This window comes from Cervus elaphus, chromosome 9, assembly GCF_910594005.1.
Source record: "Cervus elaphus chromosome 9, mCerEla1.1, whole genome shotgun sequence".
NCBI lineage: Eukaryota > Metazoa > Chordata > Mammalia > Artiodactyla > Cervidae > Cervus > Cervus elaphus.
This window is the reverse complement of record NC_057823.1, coordinates 29,171,617-29,197,772: the sequence shown is the minus strand read 5'-3', so window position 1 is coordinate 29,197,772 and position 26,156 is coordinate 29,171,617. Positions and strand designations below refer to the sequence as shown.

Sequence of the window (26,156 nt, the reverse complement as noted above, 5' to 3'; positions counted from 1 at the left end):
AGTCCTGTGCCAACCCTGTCTGCAACATCTGCAGGCCCAGCTCCACTCCAAGTTTCATCTGCACACTCTCAAGCCTTCTGTTACCCAACCACCCACAAGGAGGGATTCATCTTCCACCCCATAGCAACCCTCCCAAGGAGGAAGGAAGCTTTTTATTTTAAATAGACCACAACCCAATGAAAACCAGTCATCCCAGTATCCATACATCCACCAGAGGGAAACATATGTGCAGTGTTTTAATCCCAGGGAGTGGTATTAGTCACTAGGCTTCTAAGAAGTTTGACTGTGTTATTCCCCCCTCACTTTTCTAAATTACAATGGCAATAACTGCATTTGCACAGAAATCACCCCAACTGGTTAGCTACTTCATTTAATGACCACACGATTCCTATTTTATGGGTACAAAATAGTTGATCTCATTGAACTGGCAATTTAGAAACCTGAAGCAAATTAGAGCAATTACTAATAAATTATACATTTGGTAACTAACAATTTGTCTATCATCTAGAAATATGAGGAAAAACTGCCAGACTCCCTGGCCCTGTGATTCTGAACAGGTCTTTTCATTTTTTCCTTTCCAAGACCCAAAGTTTTTATTATCCATACCAGTTCCACCATTACTGTGGCTGCTTTTGCAGAGCCCAACATTTATAACACCAAGAATATAAGGGATGGCATTTGCACTCCATTTGGAACAGAGGGTGTGGCTGCTTAAAATGAAAAGAAAAAAAAAAAAAGGCAACAAAAAACACCCCACCCTAAACAAAACAAGAAATGAGCTTCACTTCAGCTTTCCCTAAAAAAAGTTAGCTCATAGAGGAAATAATGGCAAGAGACAGGAGCAAAATATCTTCTTGTCTGTAATCACTGTTCATAATCACTACCGTGTTTCGTTTCTGGGTGAGGCGGTTTGATGAAATTAAAGGAAGTTCCGTATTATAAATCATCCATAGTTCTGGGGGAGGAGGTGCGATTAGGTCAATTAGCAAGATATGATCTTTCTCCTCTTGCCTGCTTGTCTCACATAGCCCTCGGGTGTGCCATTCAACATGAAAGGCATTGATGTCATTCATTAATTGAGGGCCGGATTCCTCTATCAGCATATTCCTCCCACCTGGTGCCACCTTACTACCAACCACGCTCATCCCTAGCAGGTTTCATCTTCTGTGACTGCTGTCAAAACGTGAGGGGAGGGAAAGAGAGGCTTTTACTATTGAACGCTCCAATTCACTCTCACCGGTTGCTGCTGCTAAGCTGTGCTCAGCTGTGTCTGACTCTTTGTTAGCCCACAGACTATCGCCTGCCAGTTTCCTCTGTCCATAAGATTTCCCAGACAAGAATACTGGAGTGGGTTGCCATTTCCTCCTCCAGGGGATCTTCCTGACCCAGTGATCGAAACTGTGTCTCCGGTGTCTCCTGTGGTGGCAGGCAGATTCTTTACCAATGAGCCAGCTGGGAAGCCCTCATTGGCCTCCTGGAACAAATGAGAAGAGCAAGAAAATGTATCCAGATCGTGGGAAAGGAGGTCCGATGACTCGGAACTAGTTGTTGAGACAGAATGTGAGAAACAGTACCGCAAGTAAAACTTGCAAATTCAAGAGGATTTAGAGATGAATCCCAAATACCCTCAGGCAATGGAGAAAATTTGTTTCCTGCATAATTTATATACTGCATTTCCCCCATACCCAGCAGAAATTATATACCTATTTCTCTACATCACATGATCATCATGTCACTTTTAAAATAGTTTCTTTTTGCCTTGAATACAAATGAAACCTTTGTTCATAATTGTGTATTTTCACACTTTCCCTTATAATTTCAATATGTTTCAGGCTCTTTATTTAGCTATTTTTGCTGAATCCCTGGTTATAGGACCTAAGTCCATGTCATCATGGCTCCCTGGAGAATAACACTGCAAGCATCTCCCAGAGAATCACTAATGTTAGGGGGAAGAAAGGGTATTCAACATTTATTGTTAAGCAGAGCTTAAAACAAAACCAGCCTCCCTGTGAATTCCAAACGCCCTTCTAAATCACCAGGGGTGCTATTTCACAACCTGACCTGCATACTTCGGGCTGCCGTGGGAGTTGGGATGACTCTGTGTCCACACGTTTGCGGGTGGGGTCACTGTAACTAGGTAAACACATTCTGTGTAGCCTGTAGTGCGTGGAGGCCTGAGTGAGGGCACCCCAGTGCATTCCACCTCTGGGGGGCTCCTGCCAGTTGGGGTGAGCCAGAGGAAGCAAGGCTTCTCCCTGTAGGGGAATGCACCTACACACTTGGCAGCCTGGAGGTCACAGAACTCTGTGCCTTTCACCCAGTCAGAGGCTAAAGCAGGCAATCCCAGAGCAAAGAAGGTGACAGAGAGAGCTGGAGTAAGCATCCATTACAACTCTCACATCCCTTTTGCCTAAAAGGCACTGTAATGACTATCAGTTTCCAGCGCTAGAAAAGAAATGTTGGGGTGTGGATTATGGCTATAAAGTATAAAGTGATCTCTATTAGTAGAACATGTATATGTTTTTGCAGTTAATCACCACACAAAGGTGGCTAAAGTTGATGGCAGAAAAGACTATTCATTGAAAACACTGTAATTGGGGCTGAAGGATGTCTTAGAGGAATATATGCTTCATATTCATAAGAGAGCAAAAGGTATTTTTTAAGGTGGGGGCTTAGAATGAAGAAAAGATGGGTAGGGAACCCTCCGTCCACCAAGATGGTCTGATTGCTGGGGATGGCAGTCCAGGCCTCTGGCTCCCACCTTACTCTGTCAAAGTTACACCCAACTGAGAAGAAGAAAAAAATTCCTGGAAGCCATCACCCTAGGAGGGAGAGGCCTCATCAGTATGTTCCGCTTCTGAATTCTATTCTTTTGGCCCAAAGAGGCCTTGCTTTCCTCCGTATTTGGGCAGTGTTATTCTCTGGATAATGAGAGGCGGAGGGAAAAATAAATAACCTTTTCATAATATTCCTGCTCTGGTATTTTGCTCAAAACTCTCTGTTACCAAGGAAATGATGAAGGTCCTTAATTAGGGGTTTTCAAATCAAAAGCATTACTCCGATCAGAGGTGGCACCTTTCTAGCAGTGTTCATATGATGAGCCCATTTGAAAACGGAGGCCAGGGAGTCCTGACCAAGACCTCAGATCACATGAAATTCACGGAAACTGGCTATTTAGACAATAAGGAAATGGGTATCTTTTCATAAGACACACTCCATTTACTAAGTTTTTGCATATTCAGTCACATCCTGAGTATTACTTTATTACAAAAAATTAATTTTTATCTATGACTTAGAAGCCTTAACAAAAAGCTATTTAAGTTATATGTGACAGTTGAAGTCATTTGGTTATCATTGCATCTGTTTGTGTGCTCAGTCGTGTCCAATTCTTTGCAACCCTAGAAACTGCAGCCCACCAGGCTCCTTTGTCCATGAAATTTTCCAGGCGAGAATAGTGGAGTGGGTTGCCATTTCCTCCTCCAGGGAATCTTCCTGACTCAGGGATTGAACCCATGTTTCTTATGTCTCCTGCATTGGCAGGTGGGTTCTTTACCACTGAACCACATCCTTATATCTATTTTAAAGTAGAATATGGTATTCTAACACTAAAACTTTATTATTACATTTTCCTGTTTTCCCGTATATAGGTTCACATTATATTTTCACTTGTATGATATTTCTGGTAAACTGATACCAGAAATACACTAGAACCTAAACTAGGGTCATATTTTCTCATCAACCACGTTCTGCCAATACAGTAAGCCAGATATCCCAGGAAGCTCTTTATCACCAGGGGTTTCCCTGGTGGTTCAGTGGTAAAGAATCTGCCTCCCATAGCGGGAGATGTGGGTTTGATCCCTGGATAGAGAAGATCCCGTGGAGAAGGAAATGGCAACCCACTCCAGTATTCTTATCTGGGAAATCCCGTGGACAGAGGAGCCTGGTGAGCTGCAGTCCATGGGGTCACAAAGAGTCAGACACAACTTAGTGACTGGACAAAACAACAAGGGAGGGACGCAGAATATGGGAATGGTGAAGCCTTTCTCCCAGGAAGAGCAAAAGCAGTCTGTTAGCAAACTGATGTGAAAGGTGGTAGGTTTTTTAAATAATGGATCAGGGTCTATGTGGGTGAGGCTCAAACCCAACAACTTGACTGGCCGAGACTCAGGATGATTTGAAATGCAAATTTTCACATGGAAGCGCCTGAAAGGAATCAAGGAAATTTAATGCCCCTCGAATAGATGAATCCTCTCAGACAAGAAATGTGCCTCCTCTTCTCCCCATGCCGTCACATCCCCAGCAGGCCTGCCCCAGCTTCTTTTTTGCTTTTGTTTACTGCCTTTGGAAGTGCCCGCTGTTCTTACATCCTTATCTCTTCTGTGACTCCCCAGGGTAACACTTAAAGCTCCCTCAGTCAGGTTCTCACTGTCTTTTTCTCTTCCCCTTGGATAACTCTCCCCTCCTTTTTTTCTACTTTGTCACCCAGGGAATGACAAAAGAAGGTATCTCCCTTTCTGCATTCATGGGGCTGTACTACATGTTCTGAATTCTCTTTTCCTGCCCTCCATGGGATGTGGTTGGGTGTCCGGACTATACTGCAGGTACCTTGAGGGTAAAGTTATCTAGAACTCACTGGGATTTGGGGACAACATCTTACGTGACTCAATCAGTTTTGCTTTCTAAATATTTTGCCAGTCCTGACCCTTGGAGTCTCCCTTCTTTCTTGCTAGCTTGCCCTCCTTTCAAAGCCAGGTCCAGGTCAGCTGTCTCTTAGCAAGCCTGCGGCTGGGTATCTAGCTTCATTCCCTCTGCTCTGGGTCAGAGCTTCCTTGAAGAGCCATCTGACCATCTGCACAGGGACACTCAGGTCCTTGGTGATTTCGGGGAAGCTCATCTCCTTTCTCCATCGGGGCCTCCTCACATCCTCCATCTGCTCTCCGCCGGCTCCACACCTGGGGGGCTAATTAGCACAGTCTTCCCTCCCAGCTGAGCTCGCTCGGGTTCCTCCTGTCTCCACTCTCCAAGGTCTGAGGTCTGAATGTCCCCCGGCCCCTTCATGAGCCCACTCTTAGGGTACAACTTGCTCCGGTGGCCCCTGGCTCCTCACTCCCTCCGGGATCCTCGCCCTCAGCCTTGGGCAGCACAGAGAGTCACGGCCGGCTGGCACCCTGCCCGCCTACCTGGCAGGCAGCCCACGCGTCCTGCCCAGGGGCTGTCTCTGGAGTGTTTTCCTGACTAGCCTTACGCACACTGGCCCAGATTCACTTCCGGTCTCTTGCTCCGAGGCAATTCCCAGAAGCTTTTGGGAGAGAGGAAGGTCTGCGTGTTTGAGTGACGACACTTGCTCTGAATGCCTTGCTATCTGGCCACGTTCAGAGCAGAAGCTTGGCGTATCAGTCTTGGCCAGCCTGCTCCCCACCCAACATAATCAGCACGGGCACCTTAAGAGAGGGCTCTGTCCCTGGGCAACGTGTTTTGGGTCTGAGAAAAATGGGCAGACACAGGGGTGCTGTTGGGGTCACATGAGGTTGCACTGCTAAGAACACTGTCTTGCCATACGAGGTCCTTTTTATGAGGCTGCCAAGCTGTGACTTGGTTTTCGGGTGTGGATTCTATAATTGACCAGGGTTTCCTCTTTGCACTGGCTACTGGAAAGCTTAGTGCCAAACACAAGGGTTGCCTAGGGCATACCATGAATTTGAATGAATTTTTGTAATAACCTTACTCATCAGTCCATTTTATGTCTTTATTTTTGTTTTTCATGTTTCCTCCCATCTACCTCTCATTTACCTCCCCTGCTAGCCACTTTAAACCCTTCCTGAATCAAGGTGGGATATGTATCAACAAACATGCAGAATGAGGTAATTTTACAGCAACTTGAAAGAGTCTTTACACAGTTGGTGGGAAGATAAATTTCTGGACAGCAATAGCTATTAAATGTTATAATGTACATATTCATGAAACAGAAATACCTATTCCAGAAATTCATCCTTCAGACACACACAAGTATGCAATATTTATTTGACTGTAGCACTGTTTGTAATAGAAAAAAAGGAAATAAAGTAAATGCTCGGTAATGGTGAAATATTAACACATCATGCTGCTGTACACGATGGCATACTGTGCTGCTATTAAACAATGAGAGACGAGTTTACATGCTCAACCCATTAAAGGATGTCTTTAATGTGCTAAGTGGAAACAAAAACTACCTTGGGGCAAGAGGGAAGGGGAGGCTATATCTGTTATTTAAACTTTCTCCCAACCCCACCACAAATAGAATGAACTCTAAGGAGGACTTGTTGCTGGCTGCCTGGTATAAAGAGCCGTGATCCTCAGCAGAGGCTTTCTCATATTCAGGGCGGTATTAGATAACAGGAATGAGGAAGCAATGCTGGAAGCTCAGGGAGCTCCATTCTCTGACTTATTAGCCCATGCGATAGGGGGAGGAGGGGTGAAGAGGAAAGGTGAGGGGGCTGGCCTCTGACAGAGACAAGCTTTGGCAGCTGAGAGCTGTCTGTCGGGAATCTGGGAGTGAAGTGCGATGAGTTTTCTTTTCACCCTGTCTGCCAAACTGTCAGTAAAACCTACCTGTTTCCCAGTGCTTTTGCAGTTGGATTTGCTTTGGAAGGACTGTGATAAAGTGTTGTATCCAACCCAAAGGTCAGAGAAGGTCAAAAGACTGCCAAGAGTGACCATCTGGGTCATCAACAGATAACCGGGTCTCCGGTGCAATCAGTCCTGCACATACTGGGAACTATAGGGTGGGCGGGGAATACAGTAACGTCAGCCAGCCTTCTGCAAAAGCAGTGTTCTGACTTACTAAATACCGAGGTTAGTTTTCATACCCAGGATGACAAATAGCAATTTAGGAAAAAACTGTGAAAGGATCACAGTTTTGTGATTGTGCCAGAGTAGCCACGGTTATTTACATGACAGATACACAGAATGCTAACTCTGTGTTGGCTGAGTGACACCTTCGTTGAAAATGCCCTTCACTGCCCGCTTCACCTCTGTGGACCTCAGCCCCCTGCCCTCACACAGAGCTGCCCTGTCTGACTGTTGCTGGTATGTAGCTCTGTCTCTTCTGGAACCGCTGCTTCCACATCCTGTGTGACCAACCCAGTGAGAAGGTTCTAGAGATGAAGCCGGCCGCATGGGTGGGCTCCCCAACCCCTGGAATGTCATGCAAACTATTGTGTGTGGACAACTTTCTAGCAGGGGATCATGTTCTGATTCAAGGATCAATGGGCTGATCCCCTAAGGACCTCTGATATAGAAGTCTGATATGGAACTCCTCTTAAAAAAAAAATCTGATGTTTCTAAGGCCTGACACTCAGCTTGGCATACAGCTGGTCCTGAAGCTCACACAGAGGTGTTTAATATTATGTTCCTTATTTTCTAGATGAGGAAAATGAAGTCGTGTGTGCAGATCCGTGTTTGCAAGATTCTAAAGCCTCGATGTCATGTGCACTCGATAAACACTGAATGAATGCTAAATGAGAATAATGGTGGTGGTTACAAATGCTTCCATCATGAAGGTAAGAAAGCTGAGCTCCGTCAGCATGGGGCATAGGAAGTTGAGTCAAAAACTCAGGTTACCTGTCTTCTATTATAGGCCTTTCCACATACATCTCTTTGTCTGAAATGGTTTTTATACCTTATTAGACATGAGTGTGGAACCTTATATCCTAAATTGAACTCATTTTACCTGTCTCTGAATTCAGGACTCAGGCATGTGTATGATGATCTTGTTTATCATTAGATCAGATTTCATACTGACAGGCACTTTGTCAAAAGATCTGGTACCACTGTCCAAACATCAAGAAACAAGGTGACTTCTCTTGTTGGCTGGTCCCAAACCCGAACATCTAAAGGGATCAGTAGATAACGGAAGTGCCACAGGTGGGCTGGGTGAGAACTGGGGCACCCAGAAGGGAGCCACATCTAATCCGAAGGGCACAGCTGCCCCCCTGGACTCAACACTCATGTAAGAATGCTGGCCCGGGATGGTCACATCTTCCGAATTTTAAGAGAAACCAGAAACGTAGATTAAATATGGAATTTCCTGAGTTTTAGATGTTGACAACTCATTCAAGTATTTTTTAAAAAACATTATATAGACCAAATAAAACACATCATCTATGGCTGGGTGGGCCTGTGAGCCACCAGTACGCAAACCTGGTTTTCATTTGGGAAACGTCTGGGACCCTGGTCTGATCCTGTCAGGCAGACTGAGGGTTTGGAGGGGAGTTCAGTTCTGCTGCTTGTTCAATTCTTTTTTTTTTTTTTTTTTTATCATTCTCCGAAGGGACATATTTTATTAATCCTAGTTGCTTAGCAGATTAATAATAAAAGCTTAGTACATATTATCAACAAGTCCAACAGCAGGGCCCACAGAAAACTCAAATAAGTTTAAGGTGAGTTTGCTTCTTTTTCATCTGATTCATCATCCATAACCTGTTCTACGCCTTCTACTTCTGGAATATAAAACTGCAGCATGTTCTGAATTCCATTTTTCAGAGTAATGATTGAACTGGGGCAGCTGGTACAAGACCCTTGGAGTTTCAGCTGTACGATGCCATCTTCAAAGCCTTTATAGATTACATCTCCTCCATCTTCCTGCACAGTTGGCCGTATTCTAGTATCTAACAATTCCTTAATCATTGCCACAACTTCATCATCATCTTCAGATCCTGCTTCTCCTGAAGGTGTTTCCTCAGTAACTAAAGGTAAGCCAGATGCAAAGAAATCCATAATTGTAGCATAGATATCTGGTTTCAGTAAATTCCAGTCTAATTCTTCATTCTCCTTTGTGACAGTGATGAAATCTGGTCCAAAAAAGACACTTTTTACTCCCTCAATCCTAAATAACTGCCTAGCCAGAGGGGAGCGAAATGCCGTAGCTGGTGTGGGAAAATCCATGGTCCTTGTCTCAAGAACTGGTTTTCCGGGAATAAATTTTAAACTGTTGGGATTCGGGGTATCTTGTGTTTGAATAAACATGTATCTCACTGTGTTACATAAGGTTGCAGGGAGTGGGAAAAGCGGTCTTTGGACAAACTGGTGCAGAAGCTGTTTCTTAATTGTATATGGATTCGTCACATGACAGAATCGCCTCCGCAGCCCCGCGGCAGCGGCAGCAGCTCCCCAGCCCAAGCGGGCCGCCCTCAATTCTTTATTGAAAGGTTTGTAAGGGAAGTGGTTAAAAGAGAGGCTACAAGTTTCAGACCATCTGTGGGTTTGAAAGAAGCCATCCATGGCTCCAAATGGAAAATCAAGCTGTGTGTGACTTCCTTAAGCCCCAGTCGAGCTCTCCACAGCAAGCCTCATCCTAGGATGCACTGACACATGACTTCAGCACTCTTTCAGCTGGTAGTTAGCATGCAGCACTCTGCTGAATCTGCAGAAAAACCCACGACCCGCCGGAGGCCTTCTTGCATAGTGTGTGCTTCTGCAGGGCAGCAGATCAGCCTCCAGCAGCGAACAAATGAGTCTTTCCAGGACTTCTCCAGTTAGTCACAGTCCAGTGAGGACGACCAGCCCTTCGGAAGAACGGACCTTCTCCTTAAATATGGCTCCCTACTACACCTTGTTCTCTTGTCAAGCCAGGCTGTGCAAAATGCCAAATAAATCTAGGCTCGTTCAGGGATCAACTATTCTAGCATTGGAGCACCTGGGGCCTCACCCTACTTCCCGGACAGCAAAGCCTCTGAAGGTCTGATGGAAGAAGCCATGCCAAAACATAACAAAGAAGATGAGATTTTGGAGAACTTTAAGCATTAGTTTCCATCAGGTCCCACTCCAGATCTAAGACTTGTATGTGGAGAAAACTTCTTCGAGCCACCTTCTCTTCAAATACATTAGTGAAATGGAAGCAGCATATTAATGCATTTTGCAAGGCTTTGGAAGTATTACTGAACACAGCATTCTCCTCATACCGAAGATGTTGTATACTGTACGTGTTTAGTTTGGAGACAGACTTCTATTTGTGCACCCACAGAACTTCCCTCCCATCACACCAGCAATCGGAGAATTTTCCAACGTTTTTTCTTTGAACAGCAACAAAGGAAAATATCACATCAGATACCTGGGCCAACAGTAACAAAGCACTGAAGTGTGGACAGTATCAAGTATTATGTTTGGAGGGAAGCTTAGTTCTTCATGGGCTGCCAGGCAGGCTCATTTTCATTTTACAAGGAGAGCACATGACTTGACTACTGTGGTATTTAGAATCCCTGTCCTGGAGTATTCCCAAGGTTTTTCGTGAAATATCCGAGGCTGTTTCCAAACAGTACTTTCCATTTTGGTTAACACTTTCAAGTCAACTTGATAAATTGTGCCTAAGTTTGAGGCTAACTCAGATTTCCCCATACCCAGTCCCAACCTGTTATAAGGAAATACCAATGATCATGAAATCTGATACCACTGTTCAAGTATCTGTACCTTGCAGGTTTAAAAATGAGGGACCAAGATCAAATACATATTTTAGTGTAAATCTCAAAGACAGAATCTGTTCAATCTCTCCTTTTCTATCCCACTTTTTCAAATCATAAATATGTAAGAGCATATATGTTAAAAAGAGGCCAAGAAGAATGGTTCTCCCAGGGAACAAACAAGACAGCAAAGGATCATGGGCTTTTCTCTCCAGCAAGCAACTCTGGTTCTTTAAATAAAGAATCCAATTATTCCTTAGATTGCTTTCCCATCTCCGAATTCACAGGTTTTTGCTTCTTGCTCTGACAATTAAGGTAACGTATGAAAGGGAAGTGAAGTAAGGATGTGTATTTTCTCTGCATAAGAAATCAAGATGCCCATATATACTTGAGTTAAAGATTGGATACCATTTGGAACTAGTTTTTGGTTTGGATTTTATTTTTAGTCAAGCAAATAATGACAATTTGAACAGAATATATGTATTTACCCTTATATGAGTATTGAGATATAATTCATACACTGTACAAGTCCCTGATTTAAAGTGGATTTCAGTATATTCACAGAGTACTGCAACCATTGCCATAATCAATTTTAGAACATTTTCCTCACTCCCCAAAGAAATTCCACATCCATCAGCAGTCACTCTCCACTCCTCTCTGCCCCCAGTCCCCGGAAATCACTAACCTACTTTCTGTCTCTATGGATTGCTATTGTGAACATTTTACATACAATGTATCAACAATATGTAGCCTTCTGTGTCTGGTTTGTTTTTCCCACGTGTCATAAGGTTTCTAAGAGATCTATACAGATGTTACATACACAAGAGTATTGTCTGAATGCTCCAGAAGCACCTGGGTAGCCCTGTGCTGCTGTTAACTGCCTCACCTTCTCCAGAGACTTTGCATCACATCTCAGTGCATTTAGGAAATCAAGCAGGTCCTGTGGTCTCTCACTGCAGATGTTCACTTGCAAGTAGCCATCTTCTGGTCTGGTCCTCACAGCCTCTCACACTCAGGGTGGACCATACAACCTCAGCACTTTCCCTCTCCAAACACAATACTCTCCTGTGTCCACTCATCTTTGTTAATGAAAAGCCTTTTGCCCACACAAACTTGAACACCTAGCCATTGTCCCCTCATTCAAGTCGAATGCATCCATCCCTGTGCCAGATGCCTCCACAGCCTCTCCTGCCTGCCTGCCTCTACGTGCTCAGGTTCACTCCCGGTCCCAGTCCCCCTCACGGCCACCCTCCTTGGCTCTCCGCCTGCAGTCATCTGCTCCAGTCTGCACCATGGCTGAGCCCTAGCCTGAATGAACTGCAGTGAATGGATCTAATTTTTTAAACGTATTCAGTTGAAGTATAGTTGATTTAAAATGTTGAGTTAGTTCCCCATGTACAGCAAAGTGATTCATATACATATATACATACATATATATACACATACACATACATAATGCATACATATGTATGTGTCAACTCACACATATACACACACACAGCTTTCCATATTCTTTTTCATTATGGCTTATCACAGGATATTGAATATAGTTCTCTATGGTATACAGTAGGATCTTGTTGTTTATCCATTCCACATATAATGGTTTATACCTGCTAATCCCCATCCTTTCTGTTCAGCCTCCTCCTTGGCAATAGAAGCCTGTTCTCTGTATCTGTGAGTCTATTTCTGTTTCATAGATAAGTTCATTTGTGTCATATTTTAGATTCCATATATAAGTGATGTTATTTGGTATTTGTCTCTTTCTTACTTTGTATGATAATCTCTAGGTCCATCCACGTTGCTGCAAATGGCATTATATCATTCCTTTTTGTGGTTGAGTAGTATTCCATTGTATAGATGTACCACAGCTTCTTTATCCATCCATTTGTCAATGGACCTTTAGGTGTTTCTATGTCTTGGCTATTGTGAGTAGTGCTGCTCTTGGCTAAGTGTCTTTTTGAGTTATAGCTTTTGTCTGGGCATATGCTCAGGAGTGGGACTGCTGGATCATATGGCAACTCGACTTTTAGTGTTTTGAGGAACTTCCATACTTCGCCATGGTGGCTGCACCAATTTACATTCCCACCAACAGCGTTAAGAGGGTTCCCTTTTCTTCACACCCTTTCCAGCATTTATTGCTTGTGGACTCTTTAACGACGGCCTGAATGGCTTTGTCTTAGGGGAAGAGAGAGGGGAGGAAGTGCAGGAGAGCAGGTGGTTTTGCACAGACCTATGCTGAGCCTGGGGCGACAGTGAGGCAAGGCTGGCCTCTCAGTGCTGGAGAGGAAGCTGGGTATTTGGTAGCTTTTGCCTGGGCCCCATCTGAAGAGGCTCTGACATTATTTTCAAAGTCCCCAGGTGACTCTCACGTGCAGTTCTGGGATCTTACAGACTGTCACAATAGCACGGTGTTAGTAGGACAAGCAAGGGCTCTTGGGTTAGAAGACCTTGGTCTACCAGAGGTTAGCTGTGATCCCTGGGGCGTGTTAACTCTCTGCTCTCAATGCTCTTACCTGTAACATGGGCTAAACACACTTTTTCCATGGAACTGCTCTGAGTATGGATGAAATCAGATGAAGTACACAGCCGAGTGCCTGGCACAAAGAAGGTGCTCAGAAAGTGGACAGCAGAGTAGGGAATACACGGACGGCTAGTGCCAACCAAGAACCACTGTATGTCTCCTATAAGGGCCCACCTCAGGGTGACTCCTTTGCTGAAAGGCAAAATGACAGCTGGCTGAGGGCACCGTGGCTCTTAAAGTGATCCAAGCCCAGGTGCAGGGCCTAGCCCCAATGTTTTGCATCATTGCTTTACAATGCAGGGCGGTGCGGTCATGCAGGCAGTGTGGTGTGTGGAGGGCCACTGGGTTATGAGACAGGAGAACTCAGGGTGATCCGCGATGCGAGGAAACTTACGCACACAGTTCAGGCTGTTCTTGACACCTATTCCACAGCCAACTAAAGGCAATCATCATTTTTCTCCTCCCATGGGCTCACTGTATACATTAAACTGAGATACCTGGTAGCCATGGGCTCTCAAATATTTTTCAAGGTCTCATTAACAAGTCTTAATGGTGACAAAGCCTTCTCATGGAGCCGGCTGTGCACACCTGATTCTTCTCCCTGGGCAGGAGAAGCACTGGATGAAGAAAGTTGTGGAGGAAATGCAGAAGTAGATGGCCCAGATGCTGCCCAGCGCTCCCACACGCCCCAAGGGAGGAGGTGGCTGTGGCTTCCCAAGAGAACTGCTCATTTTTCAGCAGTGAAGGGACAGATGATCCCTTCTGAAAAGCCGGCCTTGGGGTGAGAGGGAAGGCCTGGGCAAGAGATCTAGTGGGGCCGTGGCACCGCCCCCCATTGCTGTCTGAGGACAGGAACTTGCCCTCTGCCTATGACTCAGCTTTCCTGTGAGTCTGAGGCCACAGGCGGCTCGCTTCCTCGGCTGGGGATCGAGTATCACAAGCAGCAAAAGGACAGCTCAGAACTCTGACTGACAGCAGGCATCTAAAGATGGCAGGGTGAATTCTCTCATCTGGGAATCAGCACAGGCTGGCTATGGGAGATGGCAGCAGGCTCAGAATGCAGACCTTGCGGGGAGCCACTTTGAACTGGAACAGCGGTTACTTGGGGCCCCAAACCTCCCTCACTGCCAATGAGACTTATGATCTGGGGTCCGTCCACTGAGGCTCCTGTGGCCGAGGAGCCAGACCCCTCAGCTTCCTTTCCAACTGTGCCCCCTCTGTATGCCAGGCCCTTCACGGGGGGCGGACCAGAAGGTGCCCAGGCTGTGAAGGGGGCTCTTAGAAGAGGCCCAAGCCAGAGCATAGACCCTAACCAAAGGAGAGCACTGCAACTCTCTGGTTCTTTGATCTTTTTCTTATCTTTTATCTCTGTCCAGCTTCCTGTTTTTCAAATTTAATCAGTGTTGGCTATTTTTTCCAATCCTGAACATTAAAAAAAACAAAATTAACCAGAAAATGTAGAAACTGCTATCATAAAACCAGGAGAGAAAGAAGTTGTTAAAGTGAGGCTGAAGCAAGGTAAAACCTGTTTGTGACCTGCAGCTGACCCTGGATGGGACTGATGAGGGGTGGGGAGTGACAGGATGTTATATAATGTTAGTGTGGGACCTTGCAGTTGTTGGGGGATAGGAGGGAAGCCAGTGCCAGGGTTTCTCAGGGCAAGGGGATGCTGCTGATCCCTGGAGTAAGACTCCCTAAGAAGGTAAAAGTGTTAGTCACTCAGCCATGTCCGACTCTTTCCAACCTCATGGACGTAGCCCCCCAGGCTCCTCTGTTCATGGGATTATCCAGGCAAGAATGGGCCACTCCCTTCTCCAGGGGATCTTCCCAACCCAGGGATCAGACCTGGGTCTCCTGCAGTGCAGGCAGATTCTTCACCATATGAGCCACCAGGGAAGCCCCTATATGTCACCCTTAAGGAGGGCAGTGGGTCTGGGATGGAACAGATGGACTGATGAGGGGCAGTGAAAGTGAAAAGTAAAAGTCACTCAGTCATGTCTGACTCTTTGCAACGCCATGTACTATCCAGTCCATGGAATTTTCCAGGCCGGAATACTGGAGTGGGTAGCCTTTCCCTTCTCCAGGGGATCTTCCCAACCCAGGGACTGAACCCAGGTCTCCCATGTTGCAGGCGGATTCTTTACCAGCTGAGCCACAAGGGAAGCTCAAGAATATTGGAGTGGGTAGCCTATCCCTTCTCCAGAGGATCTTCCCGACCCAGGAAGCGAACCGGGGTTTCCTGCATTGCAGGCGGATTCTTTACCAACTGAGCTATATCAGGGGGCAGAGGGTTGAGGAAAACTCCTGGTGATGCTCTATATTCAGAAAAGATATTCTAGGATAAACCAAGCTGGAGTAGAACTACTTGGGAAAGAAACTGGGCAGGAATACCTTCCACACCAGGACAGGGGGGATGTGCAAAGGAGTAAGGAAAGTCAGGCAGAGGTTAGGTCTAGCCAACGGGCAGCACACTGGAGAGACAGTGCAGGAAGCAAAGCCCAGAACATCTGGGGAAACGAGGCGGCAAAGAGGCAGCTGCTCCAGGGCCCGAGGGATCAATGCCAGGGCCCAGCCCAGGCCTCAGGTGAAAACAGGGGCAGCTGGAGGAAGCTCACAGGCCTCTGAGAGCCAGTTGTGCTTCTTAAATATTCTTGGGTCATGGGTCCCTTTTAGGATCTGAGGAAAACACTAGATCCAGTTCCCAGGAAAATGCAGTTATGCTCATATTATTCCACCTTCACGTCTGGAGACTCACAGGTCCCCACAGGCCAAGTCACATACCCATCCATGGTTACGAGCCCCAGGCCCTAAGCATGATCCTAGACACTGAAAGAAGAGGAGTGAGAACAGGAAATACTTGAAGGATTGTTTAAGCCTTTAAGCCTCTGCCAGACTCAGTGGAATAATATGAGACCTGGCCTGAAACTGGTCCGAATAATCCATAATTTACAACTAGGATTAGTTAAGATACTTCACCTGACGGTGAGTACATGGGTCCAGTGGAGAGGTGGGGACTGGAAGGGCAGGAGAGAAGTGTCAGAGGCAGCCCTGAAAAAAAGTGGAATAAAGAAAAATTGGGAAAGCAGAGGTAGGGAGTATTTGGCAAGGAAATACCCCCTCATTCATCCCCAGGTGGTGGTGGGAGAAGTTAATTCAGAACAATGGTAAATGGCCCTGCATGATGGGGCTCTGCTTTTAGAAACCATTCTTGGCTTTTGTCACATTTGGTTTATACTAAATTGTAACACATAGTATTTCTTTAAAAAAAAAAAAGAAAGAGAGAGAATATTTGCTTGCACCAGTGAGCCTATACTTATATTGCAATGATGTTCTTTTCTGAACAAGGCATTGTTACTTTTCCTCTAGTCATTTAATTAAACCACAACTTTATTTTTGAAAAGCTGCATCTTGGAAGGTTTGGGGGGAAGAGAGTTGCAGCTCTGTTTTCTGTTTGTAAATTCTGTGATGGGTTTAATTGGATGTTTTTGTATTAATACTAGAGCATTTCTTGTATGGATTAATTTTTGCTGGTGGCAAGGAGGGTCTGGTTCAGAAAACACAGTGGTTTTTGACTCTTAAACATGCCTTTGCTCTGAGAGGGTCTGACCTTAGAAGCATTTTTCATGCATGACTCTATTTGGTCCATGGGTACAGAACATGTAAGGGCACAGTGAGAGGGACTGACTGTCCAAGGAAATTTAGCTTCTTACAAAAGAAGGAAATAGTTTAGATCATTAGCAGAACATTCCCTGAGTATGAGTCCATCACAAGCATATCTAATGGCACTAGGATTTATAGAAATATGCCCACTGTTTAATGTTCCCATTAGGATGTATACAGCACAACCGCAATGTATCCTGAGTAAAGAGCATAGAACTGGGAGTCAGAAGACCTGGTGTCAAGCAGATTCAGAAATTAAATTCTAAGTTACATGACCTCAGCAAATTATTAACCATTTCACAAGTGTCCTACCAGTCAATAAGACTAAAAATACCTGCAACCTCCCTACCCCCATCAGTATCAAATGTGACCAGTGAATGAAATATCAGAAATTAAAACATTTGACATCTCTAAAGTACCATATGAAACTATGACATTATTATACAAAGCTAAAGGACTTTTTGAAAATGTAAGCATAGTGAAAATTTTTTGTGTGCCTATTTTGAATAAAGCACTTTTAGGTGTTGTGAATTACAGAGGTGAATATAAGTCCTTCAAAGAGCTTTGCTTATGATTTAAAAATTAAAATAAAATTAAGGGTCAGAATTCACATTATGAAGATTTTTTTTTCATATATTTCAAAGTTGGGTGGACTTATAGCCAAATGAATAGGAAAATAAATAATTTCACTTAGATGGGTCAGATTAAATAAAATAACTACTTGAGAAAATCTAAATAAGTACAATACAATAGATAACTAAGAATCAGTATTAGTAAATCAAGTAATGAGTAAAGCAAATAAATTTGAGATGAATCGTGATGCCTTTTTTTCCCTCTCACCTTAAGCGGGCTGCTGATCTCTGCCAACAAGCCAGCATATGACACAGGCACTTGCATGAGCAGTTAGTCTCTGACAGAGAAACTTGGATGTCCACTAATAGCGGAATATATATAAGCATTTGTCTCTCTGGACGCTAGTAAAATGATACTGGGGGAAGAGGGATGTAACAGTGGAGCAACCAGGAAAGATACATCAGGGAAAGAAGAAGGATTTCAACAGATTTCTGGAGGTCAAGGAGAGGATGGCAAAGAGAACTGGGCAGATGATGGTTAACTTTTTGTGTCAACTTGGGTAGGCTGTGGTGCTCAGTTGTTTGGGGAACAAGACTGGTCTAGATGTTACTATTAAAGATGTGATGAGTGTTGATGATCACGTGACTTTCTGTGGCGGAGATCATTGTCCATAATGTGGTGGGCTGAGGGGAGACAGGCTCTGACCAATCAACTGCAGACTTTAAGATCCAAAACTGAGGTTTCCCAGAGAAGAAGGAACTCTGCCTCAACACTAACATAGAAATCCTGCCCAAGTTTCCAGGCTGCTAGCCAGCCCTATGGATTTGGGATCTAAGACCACAGCAGCAACTCATCTGAATTTCTAGCCTGTTTGCCTGACCTGTGGATTTTAGACTTCCCAGCCTCCAAAATCATGTGAGCCAATTCCTTAACATAAATCAACCTCTGTGTCTATCACTCCATGTATATCTGTATTTACCTGGTTCTTTTTCTCTGGAGAACCCTGACTGATATGGAGAAAGAATATAAGAGTCTAGAACATGTAGGAGAAAACTTTGGATAAGTGGGAGGGTGGGAGTGAGCAGTTTGGCAATGTACCGGTGAAAACCCCAGGCTCACTGGGCAGCTGCAACAGAGACTGGGATTTTGAAGGGGATGAAAAACAGAAAAGTTCATTGAATCTACCCAAAAAACATTTGCTCCTTGCAAGAAAAGCTATGACAAACCTAGACAGTGTGTTAAAAAGCAGAGATGACACTTTACCGACAAAGGTATGTCTAGTCAAAGCTATGGTTTTTCCAGTAGTCATGTATGGATGTGAGAGTTGGACTATAAAGAAGACTGAATGTTGAAGAACTGATGCTTCTGAATTGTGGTACTGGAGAAGCCTCTTGAGGGTCCCTTGGACAGCAAGGAGATCAAACCAGTCAACTCTAAAGGAAATCAACCCTGAATATTCATTGGAAGGACTGATGCTAAAGCTGAAGCTCCAATACTTTAGCCACCTGACACAAACAGCCAACTCATCAGAAAAGACCCTGATGCTGGGAAAGACTGAGAGCAGGAGGAGAAGGGAGCAACAGAGGATAAGATGGTTGGATGGCATCACTGACTTAAATGGATGTGAGTTTCAGCAAGCTCCGGGAGATGGTGAAGGACAGGGAAGCCTGATGTGCTACAGTCCGTGGGGTCACAGGTCCTACACAACTTAGCGACTAAACAACAATGATGTACCTGTGGCCTGCAGGTACCCCTTACTCTCCTCCCCATCCTGGGCCTTAGGTCCACACACTGTGCTAGAAACTCAAAAACTGACTTGTGCCCAAACTATCAGAGAACTCTTGATCTATAGAGAAAACTTAGAATTGCCTGGAAACTGTACTACATGTAAGACATTAACATTAGGGGAAGCTGAGTGAGGAATGTACAGAAACTCTATTATTTTTGTAACTTTTCTCTAGGTCTAAAATTAGTTCAAAAGAAAACCCTAAAAATATGGTCTGGAAAGGTGTAGGAGGGCTAGCATGTGTTCCAACATTCTAGAATAAAGTCCTCCCTCGGACATTTGGAATACCACCTCCAAACTCCTGTCTAAAATCTAGCCCCTTCTTGGTGTTGGGGGTTGGGAGGTGGCACATGGCTTTTCATATAAGCATTTCTGTGATATTCTATTTTTTAACTTACACATGTAAAAACTTAAAAGGAGTTTCTTAAAAAATATTCTTTCAGGCTTGAATGAGATGTTTTTTTATGTAGGTGACACTCACTGACATTGCTAACACACTGCATCGTAGAAGAAAAAAAGCCTATAATAATAGGACCAAAGGGAAACAATTTCAAATGCAGATTGAGAAGTTCAAACAGGAAGATGATTAGGGAATTTCTGAACCATCCTCTTTGTCAAAAAGCAAAGGAAGTTTTTAAAAGGCAGTTTAGTAGCCCCTCTCTCTCCCCCAGATGCTGTGGATTTTGTCAGTGTATGAGCACTGGTCCACCATAAATCTAAGCAGAAAAATGGACCAAATGCTTCTATAAGCTGGTCTACTGACACCATCTCTTGGCTGAGGAATGAGATTTGTGGAGTATTCAGCACTACTGTGACCTAGCAAACCATAAATTATAATACACATCATGGAGAGAAATGTTTTACTGATAGAACCAGTATGAATATATTAATTATAATACTTAAAGTACATCAATGATAATTATGAACAGCTTCCTATGATATTATGCTCTCATCCTCAGTGTCTCCTGTACTGATAGCAACTTCCCTTATTAAGAATGAAATTTAGCAGCATCAGGCTGCTTCTCTGAGTTTTTTCTCCCTTACATCCATTAGCACTGTATTCTTTTCCTTGGCAAATGTATTTATTGGCCTGATAAGATGCCTAGCTTTGTGAACTCGCCATATGCCTAGCAAGCAAGAGTCCCCAAAGATGTTTCCATTTACTCTCTGCCTTTTGGAACTGATGCGTAGGGCCTGCCAACTGGGTCTTTCTTGGGCCACGTGCAGCACACAAAGTTGGACCATTCACTGGGGCTGCCAACACCGGCAGCCCTGGGGGAACAATTTCCCGGACAATAATAGGGAAAGCCATCCTGTGGGTTTAGTTAATGCCAACTGAAAAGTTACAAAACTGCTGGGTGCTCCAGGGTATGTAACACAATCAGAACCTGTGATTGTCTTCCTGCACTGCCCCAGCTTCTCTCTTGAATTCTGATAACTCAACTCCAAAGAGCTCACCTGCAGTCACATCTATAGCTGGAAAGAAAACAAGCTGCTTCCTCTCAACACCTCAGGTATCATGTCCATTGGTCCTTAACATTCTGTTCAAACTGGCATCACTAAGAAGACTGTCACATCAGCTCCAAAAACAGACCTGCCAACTGATGCTGAAAAACCTTCCACAGCACCTCTGAACACACAGACTCAGGGAGGGAAGGAGAGCCGGAAGCTGTGACCCCCAAGAGGCAAGCACTGAATGGACAGTCCCCCTGAAGCAAAATCAGACAGAAAAAATCATCCTTCCATTTGCTTTTCCATCTCCTCTCTGTTTTGTTCCAGTAGAAGCTTGAGCTAAAATACAAAACCCCCATTGTGCCCTTGGATGGAAGTTTGCCTTTAGTCAGGATCATTGCATTAATTCCTACTCAAACACTGCAAGTAACTGGTCCCCAGAGGACACGGGCTGGATTTCCAGGTCAAGGTGCTGGATACAATTACTACAGAATTTTGAAGGTTACAAAAGGGCATTAGAGGTCCCCACATCACTGATTTTTTTTCTTCCTTCCTGTTTTTGATGCCCAGCTGACTCTAAAGCAAACCAGCATGACCCATGACAAGCCGTAGGAGGATGAGGCCTCCAACCTCAAGAGCCTTTGAACTGATCTTCCTGTTGAGCCCAGCAGTGCCAATGGCATCAAAAGCCAGAGAGCCCACAGATATAGCTCTCAGGAGTCAGGGCTGAGGCTCCAAGGCCAGTGGGAGAGGCCAGATCCACAATTCCCCTATACGAACCACATAAAATCTAGATGATAAGTAGCCTTTTGCAGAGAGTATGCCCAGTGGTCAGAATCTGAAAGCATTTAGGTGAAGTTCTACGTCAGTTACCAGGCAATTGAGAATTTGAATAAAACTTGGAAAATCATCCTTAAAAGACGCGCCATCTTCAGGTTCACAGTACTCGACGTTATCCAATATCATCACACCAGGACACTGGGGACTGCCCAGAGGGGCGTGGGAAATGACTGTGTGGCCCAGTAGATTTTCTGAGCTTATCTGCAAAGCTGTTCTAATCTTCCCTGAATATCAGGTCTGTGGCTTGCCAAGCAAGCACTCACTCACTTTAATCATTTTCAGGCAGGGGGAAAAAAGAAGTTCTGTGTATAAATAAAAAGCTTAACCCACTGAGATAGGGTCTACACCCCTCTTCCACTTCTCTCCCTTCCTCTCGACTCAACCACAGCTGAAGCAGAACCACCTCATGGACACCTTTAAGCGACTTTTAATCCACATGAAATATACAATCCTACTGAAGTGATCTAAGATGGTATAGATGTAACCTTAATTCTAGACCTTTCTCAGAAGGCAAAATAGAACAGCCACTTTGAAAATGATTCAGCAGTTTCTTATAAAAGTTAAACACACACTTGTCATTCAACCCAGCAATCCCACACCTAGGTAGGAGAACTGAAGACATGTGTTCACACCAAAAGAAAATGGTATGTGAATGTTTATAGTGACTTAACTCACAGTGACTCAACTCTGGAAGCAACCCCAATGTCCCTCGACTGGTGAAGAGATGAAGTGCGGTATATCCATACAACAGAGCACTACTCAGCAACAGAAAAGGAATAACTGCTGATCCACACAACAGAATGAATGGATCTTGATATATTTTGCTGCATGAGAGAAATCAGACTCAAGAGGCTCCATATCACCTGATTCCATGTATGTAACATCCTGGAAAAAGTCAAACTATAGGGTCAGGAAACAGGTCACCAGTGGCCAGGGGCTGGGAGTAAAAGCGAGTTGACTGTAAAAGGGCTTGAGAAATAAAATCTCAACTACTGAAAATAGTCACAAAAAAGAATTTGGGGAAATGATAGTACCATTCCATATCTTGCTTATGGTGTTAGTTATATGACTATATGTATTTGTTAAACATGCATAGTTCTCTACACTAAAAAGTGACTTTTACTATATGGAAATTATGCCTCAAAAAATGCAACTTGAATATACAATCTCAGTAGAAAATGTTCAATGATTAAGAAAGGCAGCCTTCAAAACTGCTGATGAACTTCCTATCTACATCAGGATCTGGGGGCCTTCTCCCAAAATGGATCTAGGGGTGCTCAGAAACCAGGCACTCAGTCACTCTTGGACACATAAATAAAGCACTAATACGTAAATCAATAAAGTCAATGTGTCAGCATGTCCCCATGTCTAGGGTTACTCATTTAGGATGTTTCCAAGCCTGTACTTCATGAGAAAGCTTCTGACATTCGGACATGAAGGTGCTGCTGACTCTGCAGGGGACTGCCTGTGTTCCTACCTTGCTTTGCCTAATGTTCTAACTGCCTGGATGTCACTGCTTTTATAACCACTCGAGTTAAAAGTTAATTCAGACTGAGAATTCAAGCCTGCCCTCTGTCTGTGTTTTTTATGATAAAGAAATTAACCTTATTATACCAACGAGACATAACACAAAGAAGACAGACTTCCCTAATTTAGTGATTCCTTGTACAGATTTTTTTTGGCCAAAAAATATTTATGTCCATGATAGTCAAAGGATTTTGTTTGGTTTTCTCCTGGATGCCCTGACCATAATATACTGTCTCCAAAACTAGGCTTTATTTCTTCTCTCTCCTTCTCCTGACATCTGCTAGGAGTCCACTCGATGGAAATAAATGCTGCCGGCAGACAGAATAAGAAACTCAAAGACCCAGGCTCTTGGATAGCCAACATCAGCTATTCAAAACCTCCCATGGAAGGCAGAGTGTGATGTGTTACAAGCAGAGGCTAAAATACCATGCTAAGCCAGCAAGGGTGAGGTGAAACCCTCTGGGAAAGTGGAATTTAAGCTAGGCCCCTGAAGGATGGGGAAGATTGAGACTGCAGAGAGTCCAGGCTGAGGAACTACTTAGCATAAAGGGTCCTGTAAGTGCACCTTTGTTCAAATCGGTTATCATCAGCTAGCGTCCTAGAGCCTGAAAACCACGACTATTCAAAATTCTTCTGGAATTGCCATGTCTTGAGGCCTTGGGGTTCTCCATTTCTCCACGAATCCCAATGCACCCTATTCTCTCACACACGACAACTTCATGTACTTAAGTTACTGCCTTCTCTATAAGGCATTTAAGTGGATTGATTGTGGCTGAGTAGCTAGTTATGAAGAGGTGAGTGAAAAGTTAAAATAAAATGAACGGGAAAGGGAGAAGAAGGCACCCTGGTGGCAGACTTCAAGAGGGAGTGGAGCCTTGTCCCTCTCCAGTGGGGTATGGATCCAGGATCTTCAAGCTCCTTGGGGAGTGGTGTTGGCAAGAAACACCAGTAATGAATGCAGGGAAAACTTCATTGCAACACTGTCATTACTGATAAGATGAAAATCATCTAAATGCTCATCAACAGGGAAGTGCTTAAATCAATAACTGATCATTTACACAATAGGATATTATAGTCAGTAAGAAAAAATAGTGTGAGGAGACAGGAAGACCTCTAGGATAAATTACTCATGTTATTTAAAAGTCAGGGTGCAGAAGAGTATGTATAATAGGCTCCCTGCTATATCTGCATTTGCACACAAACCTCTAGAAGGATGCATAAAAACTGTTAGCATTGGTTATATTTGGAGAGTGGAAAATGAGGGTAGGAGAAAGAGAAATGTTTACTTTTCAATTTATACCCTTCTGTTGTTGTTGCCAGTTGCTCAGTTGTATCCGACTCTGCACCCCCACGGACTGCATGCAGTACTCCAGGCTTCCCTGTCCTTCATTATCTCCCAGAATCTGCTCAAACTCATGTCCATTGAGTTGATAATGCCATCCAACCATCTCATCCTCTGTCTCCCCCGTCTCCTCCTGCACTCAATCTTTCCCAGCATCAGGGTCTTTCCCGATGAGTCAGCACTTCACATCAGGTGGCCAAAGTATTGGAACCTCAGCATCAGTCCTTCCAATGAACATTCAGGGTTGATTTCCTTTGGGATTGACTGGTTTGATCTCCATGCTATCCAAGGGGTTCTCAAGAGTCTTCTCCAGCACCACAATTCAAAAGCATCACTTCTTTGGCGCTCAGCCTTCTTTATGGTCCAACTCTCACATCTGTGCATGACTACTGGAAAAATCATAGCTTTGACTATATGGACCTTTGTCAGAAAAGTGATTTTTCTGCTTTTTAATGCACTGTCTAAGTTTGTCATAGCTTTTCTTCCAAGGAGCGAGCTTCTTTTAATTTTGTGGCTGCAGTCACCATCCACAGTGATTATGGAGCCCAAGAAAATAAAGTCTGTCACTGTTTCCATTTTCCCCCCATCTATTATTTGCCATGAAGTGATGGGACCAGAGGCCATGATCTTAGTTTTTTGAATATTGAGTTTTAGGCCAGCTTTTTCATTCTCTTCTTTCACCTTCATCAAGAGGCTCTTTGTTTTCTGTCATTAAGGTGGTGTCATCTGCATATCTGAGGTTATTGATATTTCTCCCGGCATTCTTTTTTTTGGTTTTGTTTTGTTTATTTTTTTCTTTCTCCCAGCATTTTTGATTCCAGCTTGTGCTTCATCCAGCCCAACATTTTTCATGATGTACTCTGCATATGAGTTAAATAAGCAGAATGACAATATACAGCCTTGTCATACTCCTTTCCAAATTTTGAACTAGTCTGTTACCCTGCTGTAACTGAGTTTATTGAGTTTGTTTTTAATTACTTGTTCAGATGATGATGATTTTGATCACATAAAGTATTCATACTTATAATGGTTCCTGGACTGACTTGCAATATAAAGTGAAGACCACTGACTACTGTTGTTAGAGGGCCAATTCAGAGACTAGAGGTTCATTTCAATAATTATTAAACAGCTTAAGAAGTGGTTACTGGATATGTCATTGTTTTAGTTCTTGAGCAGCCAGTAGTAGGGTGCAGCAGTGAGTTAAGACAGGGAGAAACACAACAGACATAATGTGAATGAGTGGGAAAGCCAGGCAGAGGAGACTTCCTGGTGGAGGCATGGCTTAGGGTCTGAACTGGTGAAGCAGAAGGAGCAAGAAAAGAGCAGGAATGAGAAAACAATACTATGGCAAGCCCTTCACTTGACATCGAGGCATCTGCCCTTCTTATTTCTGTTTTGGATCTGATCAGTATTAGAAGCAAGAAGAAATTCCAAGATCTGAAAATCTCAGCCCCTCTCAGTCACAAGGGCTAATATTTTTCCATCAAAGGCTTTAAAAACTGAAGCTATGTGGACCAAGACCCAAGAACTGGAATTAGTAATGAGAAAATACTACTAAAGAATTCCCTCCCCCTCCTCACAAACATGCTGGAGTGTGTACATGGGTGCTTTAAAACACATTCTCATCTCCTTTTCTTTGTCAGTGGTAAAAAAGCATTGGTACATATATGAATAATATTCAACCAGAGCAGCCAGCCTCTCACAGGATTGTTCTTTACCAGTGTATGTGCCTGGTGCTCTATCTCAAGAATCTTCTCGAGAAACACTCTTCTTTTTGCAAGTGTGGGGACAGGAGTAGGAAGAGGAAGCCCTTTGCCCTGATGGACAGGCTTACTCTTTCTCACCATCACTGGTACCCCAAAGCAGAAGGGTCAGGGGATTCAGGGCAGCCTTTCCTGTGAGTTCAGATTCTCTTTCTAATAGAAATTATAGAATAACCGATTCAGTTTATTCTTCTAAATGCCAGCTTAGCCAGGATGACTGGATACCTTATTTTTTGGTAAGATGATCATTTTTTTCAGA

At 43.9% G+C, this 26,156-nt stretch overlaps 2 protein-coding genes across 2 annotated transcripts in view; both read right to left on the bottom strand.

The window, feature by feature from the left end:
- Positions 1 to 26,156, bottom strand: part of MARCHF3 (membrane associated ring-CH-type finger 3) — a 146,366-nt gene that overhangs the window by 93,656 nt on the left and 26,554 nt on the right. The gene's annotated exons all lie outside the window — the stretch shown is intronic.
- On the bottom strand, positions 8,276 to 9,258 carry LOC122700738 (NFU1 iron-sulfur cluster scaffold homolog, mitochondrial-like). Its single transcript, XM_043913803.1, has one exon. The coding sequence runs from the start codon at positions 9,256 to 9,258 to the stop codon at positions 8,413 to 8,415; it is 846 nt and encodes a 281-aa protein (XP_043769738.1). The 3' UTR covers positions 8,276 to 8,412.